General features: G+C 49.1%; 1 protein-coding gene across 3 annotated transcripts in view; it reads left to right on the top strand.

The window, feature by feature from the left end:
• CSNK1A1 (casein kinase 1 alpha 1) overlaps nt 1–7584 on the top strand; it is a 35575-nt gene extending 27991 nt beyond the window's left edge. For all 3 annotated transcript variants that reach the window (XM_061372851.1, XM_061372848.1, XM_061372852.1), the window contains one exon: nt 4914–7584. In XM_061372851.1, the coding sequence (XP_061228835.1) occupies nt 4914–4921 (8 nt within the window). In that variant the 3' untranslated portion in view covers nt 4922–7584. The remainder of the gene's footprint in view (nt 1–4913) is intronic.
• The last annotated feature ends 7662 nt before the right edge of the window (nt 7585–15246 follow it).

Genomic DNA, 15246 nt, shown 5'->3' with positions numbered 1-15246 from the left:
CACTGCATCTTTTGCTCCCGCATTAACCACTTTCCAAAAACAAGAAACTGACTTGGTGTTGGGAATGTGACATCTTATTTTATATATATACACATATATATATTTATATATATATAAATATATAATACAATCCAAAATCCTAGACCTAACACTTCTTCAAAGGTAAATCTCATTAACTAGGCAAGGATCTAGTGACTTTGGGTTCTACTCTGTTCCAGCTGGTGTAGTGCTGTGGGTTTGCATCTGTTCTGTATACCTCAAACATTGGAAACAGAAAATTGTGAATGATCTGGCTTCCTCCAGTGGGTTTACATTGAGACATTCGGTCCAGAGTTAAAGGAGAGGACCAGTGAGCTCAAAATGCCTTGCCTGAACCAAGGAGTAACCCTGAGCTGATGGGGACTGCCAAGTCACAATTTTCTGAAGTGTCTGGATGCTCTTGGGTGGGCTTCAGGTTTCTTGACTATTTTTAATGTTTCCAGGTTATGGTTTCAAAGGGAAATGTTGTGAGATGTTCATGGTGTAATTGTATAAGAATTGAAAACTGAGCTCTGAAAAGGCACATACAAATTACTTGAGTTTTGTGTTGTTTTTTTTTGGTGATGTAAGTCTGCTGGTGTTAAGTCTTGTAAGTTGCTAGAATGAAACTGCTACAGCTAGTGACTATTGCAGGCAGCCTGATAATGAAACTGATTCTTCAAGATGAGCTGTGGATAAAACTGAAGCTAATGAGGTTGTTCAAGTAAGAATAGAGAAGCTAGGCTTAAATTATGTACTGGGGTATTGCTAGTACTTGCTGCTCTTCAGTACATTCTTGCTAACTATCACTTTTATACATATAAAACAATATATGAAGCTAACCTGGCAGACCAGAAAGTCCAAGAAATGCACAAGTGTTTATGATAAATCAGAACACTGGTTTTGATGTATTGTGGCTGTGTTCAAACATTATTAGATGACTTTAGTCAAAATAGCTATCCAAAACCACAACATTTTATCCAGAAAGATGCAGTAAAATACCTGCTGGTCTTCCTAAGACTCCATCTGAAACGATTTCTTGAAGAAGGAAAATTTCCATAGGATACCATTAAAATGTCAGGTTCTTTGTGTCATTGAAAGTCCAACCTGTTCTACTGGAGCCAGCTGGTGTTACAACATCGAGGGCCATAAACCAGTTCCCTCAGCCGAAACCCCAGTACATACAGAACCAGTGATTAAGCACCCAGGCTTCCTGAAACGCAGCAGCTCTGACTGAAGTTCAGCCCCCAGTGCTGAACCCAGCCCTTTGTCAGGGTGTGGAGAGGCTGGTGGTTAGAGCAGGAGGAAATCATCTGAGCAACAGCGCACTCTTTGCAGCAGCTGGTGCTCAAAGTGAAGCTCTTACAGGAGGTGATGATCTGTAAATGGGCAGTGCCCTGAAAAGCAGGTTGTATGCACTTAAAATACTGCCTTGCTGGTGAGGTATCCTGAGGATTAAGGTGCTTTTCTCCTGGCTCACTTTTCAACTGCTATACCTTAAGTGAAGAAAAGGTCATTATGATTATCTGCCTCCACCTTGTAGTGATGATTTAGTGTGAGAGTGCAAAGTGGCAGCTGACTGACAAGCATGAGTACAGGGAAGCTGTCTTGCTGTTGAACCTTGCAGACTGTTTCTGTTTCTTGACGAACATTCCTTACCAGCTCTTCTTGGATTATAAGGCCATAGCTATAGCTACAGAGAAGGTGCTGCTGTTCTAGCAGAATTTCATTGACTCTTGCATGGAGTAGCAGCCTTTTGTAGGTATGACTCCCTCCTCTTTCCTCCCCATGATGAAGAAAAGGCTTGTGACCTTTGGATCGATCAAGCTGTAATATCAGCAGTGTTAACATAGTGCTTATCCAACATCTGAAGATTTTCCCAGGTCCTAAAATAGTTAGCTTGGTCTCTTCATCAAAGTAAAGATTCCAGATTTCTAAAATCCTACATGCCTTTATGTGGGGAATATTGCTTGTTAATGAAGCTTTTCTGAAACCAGCTAAGCTCAAGCAGGAGACTATGAGTTGCTGAGTATGTATAAGTTGCTGTCACATTGAAGATTAATGAAATACCTGGCTTTTTTTACCATCCCCCACAGTTCAGTTAAATTCTTACGTAGCTGCTGTGGCAAAGCCTATACTGGAGTGGCTTAAAAGGCTTTGTGGTATCAAATTATATCCCTCTGGTAACCACATCCAGTTTAACAGGAGTACTGGAAATAGCAATTCACAGGTGCATTTATTGGTTAAGTCCTTTCAGTATACTGTATAAAGTGTAAGTGCTATTGAAAGCATGCACCTAGGGAGGGTGGTGACATCTTGATTTTTTCAAGTACAGAGACTTCCGTGACTTTGAGTGCTTGAACAATGTGCTCATTTATCAACATTCCTGCCTCGGATCCGTATTAAACCATCTCACTGAGTTCTGTAGGCTGTTCAGGCTGAATATTCTGTGTGGTTCCAGGGCAGCCTGTCCTGTCAGTGGCCTTTTTTTCCCCTCCCTGTCCCTCTCTGGAACTGTGTGCAGTGTCTTTTGTAACAGCAAGGTCAGCTGGTTTTGAACCTGGGAGTTTGGAACAGAGTGAGCTGTTCTGCTGACACAGGGAAGTTCAGCTCTTGATCTCTTGACAGTGCAGCGGTTCAGGTGTGATTTGTAGCAATGCTTACAGTCAGCTTCCCTTAGTCATAAAACTGACTCAAACAGTCAATCTCTGGGATAAAGTCTGTCGGTTCCATTTGCAAGACATGTTTTTAATTCCCTTCAATGTTGAGTTCTGTGAGTCTGTCAGCAGCCCCATTAGCTTGTGATTTTGGCAGTCTTTCTCAGAATGGACTATTAGTTCAGTTCTTGAGATTTAGCCAATTGACAACCAAATACTTCTCACTGTTTGCAGGTACTAGAGAAAAAGGTTGAACACCTCTTAAGTAGAGAAGCTTCTTGGAGTACAGCAGTATAGTTACTTTCCCTTTGCTGATCAGATCTGCAGCTATGGTAATAATAATAAAGCAACCTTAGTATCTCTCATGTAGCATAGAGATTGAGGTTTGGGGTATTCCCCCAGGGGGACAAGGAGTCATCAGTGTGCAGACTCAAGCTGGTCCTGTATATAGCAAAGATTTTGGTAGCGAGGTGCTGGCATAAACTTCTCAGCATGTTCTTTATACTGGCAAAGTCTTGTGTTCTACATGAATGAGTCACCGTCTCACTTGAACAGCTGTGGCTGTGCTGTGTTTGGGAACATCTCTGTGTAGTCTTAATAGGACTTGCAAGTGATGTTGAGGGTTGAATCCAGTTCCCTACAGTGCTCCATAGTCGGACATTCTCTTGCCTGTAATACCTTGGATTTGAGGTATTCTAACAAACAGCAGCAAGTCATTTGTTAGCAAATCCTTTGTCCTCAGGTTCAGGATCCCGCTTTCATTTGGAAGGTCCAGGCTTCTAAAGCAGGGAGTTTCCACGCTGGAAGAGCATTCTTCCTTTCTTGACTTAGTTTTGGCTGCTTTGATGGAGAAAGTGCTTCAAATGATGAATCAGAGTTCATGACTGAACACCCTAAATGGAAAAACAGTGTAACTTTCAGTTGTATGCATCAAGTAAGAGTTATGGACAACTTTATGCCAGTGGAACTAGGGAATCACTGAGGTTTCTGTGAGAATTTGCACTCAAGTGGGAATGGCTGTCCTAATTCTGGTGCAGGAGCTTTATTTTTAATTGCTAATGCTGGATAAAGAGAATTGTCCTTCAGTGCACTAAGTCTCAGTTCAAACAAAGCTATTGAATCTCTTCTAAATTACATGTAGCCTATTTTGGAAGACTTAAAGCTGTCTTCTGGGTACTGTCCAGATACATTTTTTTGATTGAATGTGAGGCTATGTTTAAGACTTGTTTGCACTTGCTTTTCTCTGGATGACAGCACAAGCTGTAGCTGAGGTCAGCTTTGTATTTCACTGAAGAGATTTCTGTTGCAAAAGCTCAGAGCTGTTGCTCAGATGAATTCATCCATCGGCAGAACACTGTGCCTTTGGAGGGCATCCAGAACGGAAACTTGCTTGGCAAAGTCATCTTTGGTTGAGACTCCTTTTTCCTCTTTCAAGCACAGTGCTACTACCTGAGTAGTAGAAATGAGTACATAAGCAGTCACATGAAGACTGGCTTAGCTTGCAGTAACTGGTTCTTGGAGATGTGTGTATGTATTTCTTCACTCTCCCTTTCCCATAATGTCTTGAATTTGTCATTTGGAGTACTGAGTGTTGAAAGGATTGTTCCTGACACCGCATCTCCCCTGTCACATGAGCTGTTTCACTTGTCCTTCCAAGGACAGAAGATATATTGGGTTCCTAGTCACTGACAAAGGTTCACACTTCTGTTCTGGTTGCCCAGAGCGTCGTACATGTGAGCTTGTAGCTAACACCAGTTACTGTAAGGTAAGTTATTCCTGTTCCTTTTCCTTGTGTCTGTGTGACACTGCCGTACTGCTTCTCTGAAAAGCACCACTGCAATCAGATGACAGTTTGACATTCAAGGATATAAACATGAGACACTGCAGACAAGTAGAAAACAATCCTATGAAATTACATCCTGCTTCCTAGTGGCAATAACACATCTTGTTTTCAAAGTGTTGGTCTGAATTCCTATTTGAGGAATGTGGCATCCAGCTGGTACATAAGCCTGTTCTCCTGTGCAGCAGTAGGTGTGAGTGAGAGGTGTGTGTTTGAGCTGAAGGGTGGTGGCAAATGCTGGTTAGCTTTGGAAACGGACACCACAAACTCCGTCGTTCTGAGACAGAGCAGCATTTTCCCCTTTGAGTGACCATAACTGATGCTTAATTCTCCTACTGTGAAGGCTGTTTCTTGTTTCCATCCCGTATCAGTAAGTTGCCCTTGTGTTTATCTTGCAGGTTTCTGAGCATGGCAAGGATGGGACAAAGCAGAGCAGATCGGAGCAGGACTTGTCACTCCCCAAATCCTAGAAATTATAGTTCATACGTACACTTGCCAGTGGCTGTGGGCAACCATTTACTTGGTGTAAAGAACTTACTATCAGTATAAACTGGCTCTGGGCAGTGTCAGTGATGCTGCACTTTGAGTTGTAGCAGCTGTAATTGTGAATATTACTGAGATAGTGAAACATGGTGTCCAGTTTTCTATTGCATTTTTTTCAAGTGGAAAAGTTAACTAATGGTTGACACACAAGTGGAGAAAATTGTGCATATGCCAATTTTTGTTACCTTTTTACTTTGAACTACACTGCTTATGAGATCTCATTGTTTTGGAAGAATGGCATGAACAGTCTTCGGCAACAGTTGTGATAATTGTAAATGCTCACAATTGTGCACTCTTTTCTGGTTATTCCTCCCTGGGTTTTGAAAGTTGTACACTTAAAACATTCTTAAAGTTGTTGGCTTCTATGTGCAACATACCAAGCCAGCTGACATGGTAGTAACCAAAGATTCCAGTTTTTAAGCGTATGAAAGACTCTGCCTGCTTACCTGTGCTAGAAATAACAGCATCTAAAGTGAAGACTTAAGAGAAACTTAGCGACTACTAGATAATCTTTAGGACTCTGCATTAACTCTATAATGTTCTTGGTATAAAAGGAAAAACAGCATATTTGTCACGAAATTTAGTTAACATCTTACAACTGAACCTGTATGTAAGTTGCTTAGATAAATGTAATCACTGTAAACATCTATATGATCTGGGATTTTGTTTTTATTTTGAAGCGGGAGCTTTTTTTTGTTTACAAGTTCATTAAAAACTAAAAACTGTTTTCTGTAAGGAAATGAGGTTTTTTAATTTGCCTTGTTAATTCAGTTGAAGAAATCTGCATTACCCTGTTTTTAAACAAGTTGCAAGGCCATTTGTTAAGCAAAAGACGTCCTATTTCTTTCTAAATCATTTTAGATTTAGTGTTGTAACTCTTCCTCGTTTTGTTTTTAAATAAATTTTGTATTTTTTCCTTGAGGGGGAAGGGGCAGTCTTGCATTTTTATAACTTGTTGGTTGAGACCAGCCCTCTGTACTAAAGATTGGAGCTTTTTAAACCAAAATGGCATCTTTTGCAGACCCGGCACGGGCAGCTCCCCCCAAGCGCTGCCGTGTCCCGCACCGGCTGGACTGACCTGGGATTGCTGGTTTTAAGCAAACAAATTTGGATGGTTTTAAACCAAGGCATTTTCTTTCAAGTTCTTGTGAAGTGGATATGACCAGATTTACTCTTGTTCTCGGGGACAGCCTCGCACCATGCAGAGTTCACATTGGTTACTGCCCCAGGCTGTCTTCCTTCTCACTCCTATTCTAGCCCAGCTGAAAGAAAGAAATACTTTTATTGCTGGTAATTCTTTAACAGTGTAATTTATTCCTTTATAGCATGTCAGAATAAATTAAAAAAATGTCTGAAAATGCTGCCAGATGCCTATTGTGTAAATGTTGTTTGTATGTTAGCTTTTTAGACAGTTTCCATGCATGTAGCAGAGTTCCTGCTCACAACTCATCTTTTTACTGTTTGAAAAGGTCTTTCCTTTTGAAAACCATTTCTCGAAGATCACAACACTTACACTGTGCACCCTCTGCCCTCATGGAGGGGTAACCTGGATCAAGGCCGTGTTCCTGTGCGGTCACTATGCATACTCTCCTTACAAGAAGGATCTGCCCTGAGAAGATGTTAAACTTTAGGTGAACATTGTGTGCTAATAAACATTTGTATAGATAGTCTGGGAGTACAGGGCAACAAAAAGTCTGCTGGGCTTCAGAGATAGCGGTGCACATTTGGAAACCTCTTCTGAGCCAGAGCAGTCTCTCTCTGGTACCTGGAAGGTGGAAGAAGCTCGTTCTGGCTAGGATGTTCTTCCAGAGCCAAGTATTGCCCTGTGTGAATAAGGATGCTTTATAAACAATGCCTCATATGAAAACTGGTATGTTTCTAAGAACTGGTATCTAGAATACTATGTTATGTCCTTATATATGATTTCTACTGTCAAGGCAATGCCTCTGACAACATACATTGATAGAAGGGGAAGAAGCATCAATGAAATGCCTTCTTGACAGCTGTTTTCAGAGTGGCTGCTCGGAATTGTTTTGGCACCACTTTTCTTGCTTTGACATGAAATATTTGAAAGTTGGAGGAAATAATTTGGTTTCAGGAGAAGAAATTATTTCCTCTGTCCATTAAATTTGCTCATGACTTTGAGGAGGGTTGTCAAACTTCAGAAACAAAACTGCCCTTGATAAGCACTGTAAGTAACACCAGTTCATGTGCTCGGAGTGTCAAAACGCATTTGTAGTTGTTACAACTGCAAACCTTGTCCTATGGAGGGACAAGGAGTCCAGTTAGTCTTTCAGACATGGTGTGTAATAGAGTCTACTCCTGCACAGAGGTGTGAGCTTGAACTGTCAGCCTTGTTGTGCTGCTTTACAGAAAGCCAGCCTGCAGCAGGCATGCGAGCAGTGCACGAGATGGCAACCTTCCTTAAAGAGATGCTGTGATACTGAACACTCATTTGCTGTGTAATCGATTTGGTTTGTAACAAAGACTTCAAACTGAAAGCATTAAAAACTATGTGGATCTTGACTTCTGGTTGCAGCTTTGCAAAGGGTTTGTGTTGGGAGGTTTATTCCTGTCTGCTGTCCTGATGCAAAGTCAGAAACTTCTGCCAGCAATTCCAGGCCCTTTACAAGTAATTATCATTATAACAGAGGCTGTAAAGGGCAAGAGCTACAACCTCGTGCTCCCTGGAAAGTCCTAGAATTCAGGTAATGACATTAGGCTGTGACAACAGGTTCTTAGTCATTTTACTAAGCTGTGTACAGGGTTTCAAGGCAATTTATTAACCTCCTTATAGCAACTCTTGAGGGGCATCCTAAGGCCACCTTGCAAAAGGATTGCTTAATTTGGAGCGTGAAGTGCTCCTACATGCAGTGTACCGGTTCATTAGTTTTAACCTATTTAAGATGTTCCTTGTTAAAAGCAATTGAAAGCCTTTTCTCCCATAGAAGGCTCTGAAAGAAGGACAGATTTCTGTAGGTATCACTTGTTGGTAACATTAGTAATGTTCCTCTCCCTGCCTTGCCCCTGTTCTGCGTGGTGATGGGCATTGGGACTAAGTGATGGATTCAAGCCCTGGCTGTGTTGAGAGCAGTCGGGCTGAAAGCTGGATGTTTCTGGTAGGTGTGTCAAGTCTGTCCAGTGTGCACTACTCTAATTCCAGTTCTGCTGACTTGTGTTGAATTCTGTCTGTGGGGGTTATTGTTCAAGGTTACGTGTCCTGCTGCGGCGTTGCTCTGCCTGTTCTCTCAGTTGGCTCTTCCAGGTGCATTGCTTACAGCTTGCAGGGACTTGCGTGTGCTTTGTGTGCTGTGCTTTCCCTACATGGGCTGCAGCAGAGGTGAAGGCCCCTGAGCTGCGCTGCTCTGAGCAGGAGCTTGTGCTCTATGCCTCTGTGCAGTATGTTCCAGCTGGATTTCTTCTGTGATCTCAAGCTGGCTTTTTTTGCATCAGGCTTTAATTTCTCTTGACAGCATTTTCCAATTTAGAAGATTTGTTGCTTAGTCGGCTCCATCTGCTCCTTAATTGCAGTGAAATCATCATGATATCATATCAGCTTGATGTCATAATGCAAGTTCAGGAGCACGGCAGGCTCCAGACTAAAAGGAAAAGTGGCCTGGGAGGAAGAGCTGTCTGCTCTGAGCACTAATGCCTCTGGAAACATGAGGTGAGGGATGACACAGAGGAAGTGCCCACCCTCCTAATAGGGCCTGAGTGGAAGGGCTGCGTTGGCGTGTTCTAATGTGGAAATGGCTCTTTAATGTAATCCCAGGGCTAAACAGGAAAGGGGGAGGGTGGTACTAGGCCTGCGTGCGGAAAGCTGGGATTGACTGGTGCTAGGGCATGAGGACAGGCGCTGTGCTCAGCTGCATTAATGAAGCTTTTCAGGATGGAGCCAGGAGTATTGTCCTTCACCACAGGGAAATGTGCTGTGCTAAGGGAGGGCTCTGGCTGTGTTTGTAAAGGAGCTGCAGTGTTCTCGGCTGCTGTGCAAAGCTCAGGGCTAAAGGTGTGAAATCCTTTAGCTTAAGATGCTAACTTGACTTTCTGCACTGTGTGAGATGTGCTTAGATGTGACTGTTGCAAATGCTGCATTCAGGTAGCTGGAAGTCAGAAGGAGCTAAGGAGTATTCTCACAGAGTGATTAGATTTCCAAGTCTGTCCATAAAAGAGCTCTGAAGGTGATGTAGCTCCTTTTTCAGAGAACAGCTTGGCATTTTGGTAGCAGGGTCTGCTTCAGAAGTACCTGAGCACACTCAGCTCTATGTTCTGTTTGCCTTCTCCAGCAGCGTTTTGTCCTGTTCATAATAATTTCTGTGAACACAGCTGGTCTGAACTTCATGTCCTTTCCTCTCTGAGTTGAAGGATAGCATCAATATGCTGCTCTGGGCACTCCCTGTGTCTCAATGAGCCAGCTCTTGGTTCCCTGTTCTCACCACCCGTGAAATAACAGCCTTACGCTGCTTTTCAGGTGAGGGACTTTGGACTTCTTTGTGAAAGGAAGCAATTCTAGATCACCAGAAGAGCCTGAAGGAGTGTCCATGCTGTTGTACAGGCTTGTGAGCTTCCCTTGCTGCACCCAGAGCTCCTGCGTGCGATGATGAACCTGGGCCTCGCCTTTTACAGCGCTGTAAAGGCACAGGGCAGGTGCCTGATGACTGCAGGGTGGGGTGGTGGTACCTGCGTGACTCACTGTGCTCCGTGCCACCTCCTGGTCCTCCTCAACAGGGGCACAGTGAGCACAGGGGCCAAGGTAGGAGGAAGGGAGAGGGCAGAGTCCCCGCTCCCTTGTTGCTGTGGCACATACAAAGCAGCGCTGTGGGACTTTCCCAAGTGAGACCGTCGGGTGTGTGTAACTGAGAACCCCATGATTAGAGGCTGGTTTCTTGGCACTGCTCACCCTGGTGTCTCTGGCTCGCCCTTGCTGCTGCATGTGCTGCTCATGGGGTTGTACACCAACTGGTGACTCTGCTTCTTGGCAGCGTGGGTAATTGAAAGGTCCTTGAGCCCATCTCTGCATGACTACAGGGGCTGATGTTTCACCACTGCTGCTGGCACCAGGACCAGCTTGGGGCTTGCAGCTGGGTTCCAAAGCAGGTTCTTGCTGCTGGACCAAGCTGGCCAGCGTCTGTGGATGGGTTTTGCTAGATCTTCATCTGGTGACAGCTATAGGTAGGGCTTTGCCCAGATCAGTCAGACAGGAGCAAGGAAGCATTTGCCTGCCTTGGTGGACAGGCAGGTATGTTCAGGCAGTGCAGGCCAAGAGCAGAGAAGTAAAGCTAGAAACTGGTTTCAGTGCTTTGAGCTGAGAAGAATCACTTGGGCAGCAAATAGTTTGGTTCTTGTGTGCTGAAGGCTTTCCCTGGCACAGCTTGGCTTGTGCCCAGCTTATTCCTCCTCCTTGATGGCTGCTGGTGCTGGGCCAGGCCTGTTTGCACCAGGGACATCCATGTTGGTGTGTTTGCACAATGGAGCGTGTGCTCATGTTCCTGGGGGCTGGCACTTGCATTATGCCAGTTGGACCTGGGGTAACTCCTGCTCGACCAGCAGGTATAACCAGAATTCCCTGCTGACTCACATCCTGGAAGTGCCCAGCTTCCTTCCCGAGACCCTTTCTTCTGCAGGAGGAGCCCATCTGCGGCCATTCTCCCCTTGGGCTGCCCGGGAAGTATTAACGGATGGCTTGTATTAGCTGGGCTGGTGCTGCCCTGCTGAGGAGCAGCGCTAACCCCTGTTTGCACTGCACGCCCGGCGTGGGCAGGTGCTGCTGTGCTAACGCTGAGTGACGCAGCCCTGCCGAGCTCCTGCTGTTAACAGATCCCACAGACAGATTATGGGCACAGTTCACTACACAGTGACCTCCCTCTCATCAGCAGCTTTTCACACTGCACCTTTGCCCTTCCCATACCTGCTGGGGAGGGCTCACAAGCAGGATGTGAGCTGAGTGCTGCCAGCTCCCTCCCAAGAGGCAAAGCATGGGCTTGGGAGCTTGATGCTCATTGGAAATGGCTTGTTTCTTGCTTCCCGACACGCAAACAGCTTGTGGGGTCTGCGCTGCTGTGCTCAGCCTTTCCTAGTGAAAGACTGCTGGGCTTGTTGGCCTGCTGCTTCCATTCCTGCCCTGAGCGTCCCAAAAGGCTGCAGTCAGTGGTAGCTGTGTGAGCAGAGGCCATCAGTGGCTGAGGAGGATGGAATCACTGCACTGGCCAGACTGGCTCAGCTGGGCAGCTCTTCCTGAGGTGGCTTTTCCAAGGAGGGAGCTAACAGCCATGTGCTGAGGCCTCCATGCAGAGGGCTCCGGAGCTGCAGCATTGGTGTCTATCAAACAGCAGCTTCCCTGTAACCTCTAGGAAGAAGTTTAAATGCAAGACACTGGAGCAAGCAGGGCACAGACAAGCCTATTGCAGGCTGGTTCTCCCTAGGCATGACATGGGGGCTTGTGTGGAGCATGGTGGCAAGCCTGCGAGGTCCTAACACGTGTGGGGCTGCCATGCTGGAAGGCTGTGCTCTGGCGGGTAATGGGAGAGGAAATCGATGCTGGGAGCAATCCTGCTGCTCTAAATAGCTTGCCAGCTGCTGGTGTTTGTTAATGCGGCTGAGCTGTGGGAATGTGGGGTACTTGGGATCAGTGTCGCAAGGGGAGCTTTGTGGGAGCGGAAGGAATCCCAAACCCCAGGGAATGCTTTCCAGGGAAGAAGTGCTTGTGCCTGAATCCTATCTCTAGCAGGACAGGGGAGGGCAGCCTCATGTGTGGATCCACGGCTGCTTTTAGTCCCACTGTGGTAATCACGAACTAGGGCTCGAGTCCTGATCTCAGCCTCTCTGCCAGCACCCAGGGAACTAAAGGCTGAACCAGCTCCACGTCAGCTGCCCTGGAGCTCACTGTGGGTGGCTTGAGGGTGCTGCGCTCTGCAGACCCGTGCCTGCTCTGCAGTGTGTTCCAAAGCACTGGCCCAGCCCAGGGCTCGGGCACATCCTCACCCTGCTCCCCTCTGCCCCGCTGGGTCCTCACTGCCTGGGAGCATCTGCGGAGATGGTCCATGATGGTGCTGCAGCAGCTCTGCCTGCGATCCATCCCTCTGCAGGGCTTGTCCTGTTGTCCTTGGGCCTGCCGCTGCCTGCAGCCTCTTTGGGAAAAGCCCTGATTCTGCTAAACCCCCCTGGATGAATTAGGTGAACACAAAGCAGCTGAAGCCTTAAGATCACCCTCGTGCCTGGCTGCCGGGGCTGTGCCAGTCCATGGATCTGTGCCCCAAGAGGGGTGGTTGCTGGGGGACCTGACACACATCCTTCTCTCCAAGAAAAAGGTTTTGTGCAGCACTTTGAGTGCAGGGGATCGGTGCTGAACCAGCTCCACTGCCAGAGCCCCTAGAGGAGACACGTGTGCTCCCGCAGCACAAGCAGAGCTGGGGCAGAGCTCCCTCCTCTCTGGGTCTGCGGGATCAGCCACGTCTGCCATCTGGGGCACAGCCGATGTCTGCGGTGCTTTGCACATGGGTTCAAAATGAAGTATTGAAAGAGCCCGGTTTATAGGTGCTGGATAACACAGCTCAGCCTGGCTGCCCCCTCCAACCCACCCACCACGTTCCCGGCACCCCACCGTCCAGCTTGAGAAATAACGCTGCTTTCCCCTCAGATGGGGCGAGAATAAGCTGCTCGTTGCTTCAGCTTGCATTAGGAGGAGCGTGGTAAATCCCTAGCGTCTAGTCTGGCTTTGCCTGATAGCTGGAGTCTGGAGGTGTTGCTGATGCAAAGCGGAGCACAGCGTGGGAAGTGCTTTGGCTTAAAATGTGTGAGCTGCCACCCAGTCTCTTCCCTGCAGAGAGGCCCCGGGTACCGTGTCTGCTCCTGCGGGGCTGGGCCCGGCTTTCCCAGGCTCCGGAGCAGGAGGGGAGGCTGCCAGCTGGGGCAGTGCCGTCTCTAGGAGCAGATACACGCGGGACTCGCCGGTCCTGTTAGATAAGCCCCTCTGTCACCCGGCCGGCCGGGCAGGACCAACGCCTACCCCTCAAAGCTGCCATGGAGCTGGAACGCCGCTCCCGCTGCCGGCAGCGTTTCAGCAGACGAACGCGTTCTCCGGCTCTTCCACCCACCAGGGGATGTCTGCGCTGCTCCCACCTCCCCGCTGAGAGCATCACCGTGGCCCCGGGAGAGGAGCTGAGACCCAGCCTCCCGCTGCCCCTGCATCCCGCCCCTGGTCCCTCCGCCTCCCTTGGGGCTGGCTGAGCGGGGCTGTCCCCTTGCTGGTGGGCTCAGGAGGGAGAGTGCAGCTATAGAGGTTGTTTCCAGCTATAAAAACCTCTTAGGGCATTTTCTTTGAAAGCTCTGAACTGGCTCCCCTGCCCTGTGCAAATCTGGAGCTCACGGGCTCAGCCTGGTTTGTGCCATGGCACCCCTAAGCAGCTGGCTCCGGCTTCTGCATCCCACTTAGCCCAGATTTCCCTCTAAATTGGGTCACCCATTAATTGAGGGCAAGTACAAAGTTGCTCTGTTTCTCCCAGTTCTCGGCTGGACAGACCCACATCAGGAGCCGTGCGACCTGGGGCAAGGCTGAGTGATGCAATGCTCCTTGGCTGCTGCGGCTCCTGGCTCCAGGACTCTGGGCGCTGGTGTGTGGAGCCGGGGAGGGCAGGTTGGGGCCGACTCTTTCTCAACAGGCTGTGAACACCCAGCCCTTGCTGGCTTGCAGGAAGAAGATTGTAAAGGCAGAGCCTGGGTGGTGGCTGTTGGGAGGTAGGGAGGAACCCTGCTCTGGTGGGACGGGGCAGTGTGCACCCCATGGCACAGCAGGAGCAAGTGCTGTGCGTGTTCCTGCCCTTCCTACTGCTGGTGCCAGGCTGGGTGATGAGGGGTGCAGACCCCAGCAAGGACTGTGTGCTGGGAGAGGGGACTGAGCTTTGTTCTTCACCTCCCTTGTGGTGTGTTGTCATGGCGCTGTGCAGAGCCCACTGGTGCCCAGCTGAAAGGGGGTTCAGGGGCAGCCCACAGGGTTCATCCTGGCAGCTCCTGCCCTGCACAGGCTCGTACTCCCAGCCTCTGTATGTGTGTGTTTAGTTTTCCCTGCTCATTTCCATGCAGATTAATGCAGATGGAAGGAGCCAGCTGCAGCCCCTTGTTCAAGCTCCATAGTCCACCTGGGATCACAGCTGGCTTGTGGCTATAGGACCTTTCTCTGCCCAGGGAGGGGTCTACTGCAGCAGGACAAGACATAGCTCAGGGTCCCGCCACCCTGGCTGTGGCATTACCCTGCTCCTGGATGGTCTAGGGTGGCCAAAGCACTCCCAAGCTGGTTTATCCTGCACAGGAGCATAGCCCCAGGGTAGGGGTTAATGTGCCTCAGGACCCCGTGCTTGGGCTGCTTCCCTGGAGCAGGAGGTGAGGTAGAGCCAGAGCCCAGCCCATAGGACTGAGCTGAGGTGCTCCTTGGGTCAATGCTGGTTCTCACCATCCCACGGGCCATCCCGGCGAGGGGAGCAGAGCACTCCCAGCCTGCCCTGTGGGACTGAGCCCGTGCAGCGAGTTGTGCACGGTCTCTGCTCCCGGGGTGGATCAAAGCCAGCCCTCGTCCCATGCCCAGGGGGACGTGGGGAGAGGGAACGGCGGTGGGAACCCGCCCTGTTGGCAACGTCCTGGCGCTCCCTGGGCGCGTTTGGCTCCCGCAGGGGGCAGCGGGGCAGGGCGAGCCGGCCCTGCCTGGTGCGGAGCCACGCGGAGCAGGTCTGGAGCTGCCGCGCCGGGCCCTGCTGACGGAGGGGCTTTGGCAGCGCCGTCGGTCTGGGTGTGAGCGCCGGGCTGCGCCTGATGCCGCGGGGATGGGCTGGGCACCGGCGGCTCCGAGCCATGGGCTGGCGGGGCTGTGCTGCGTGGGTCCCACCGACACCCCTTGTCCTGCCCGCACCATGAGCAGGGTGCATGGGGTACGGAGTTGCGGGTTTGGGCAGCACCCTGCCTGCCTGTGCTTTGCTCAATGAGGACAGGGCCGCTGAGCTCCTGCATGCCGGATTTGGCAGCATCGCAGGGCTCAAGCACCAACACAACCCGGTGCTGACTCAGCAGGACGGGTGGCTACGAGCCCAAGCTGGGAGCCAGGGGACCCATGGGTGCTGGGCGAGCTGAGCTCTTCAGCAGGCACAGACACCCTCATCCCCAGCCCTGCGCACGGGCTGGAGCCATCCCCATGCTGGCGTC

Source organism: Neopsephotus bourkii, unplaced genomic scaffold (genome assembly GCF_033783945.1).
Source record: "Neopsephotus bourkii isolate Nb327-2 ecotype Australia unplaced genomic scaffold, CSIRO-AGI_Nbou_v1 NB_1622, whole genome shotgun sequence".
Taxonomy (NCBI): Eukaryota; Metazoa; Chordata; class Aves; order Psittaciformes; family Psittacidae; genus Neopsephotus; species Neopsephotus bourkii.
Note: the sequence above shows the minus strand (reverse complement) of the source record. Positions and strands in the feature narration are given on the sequence as shown.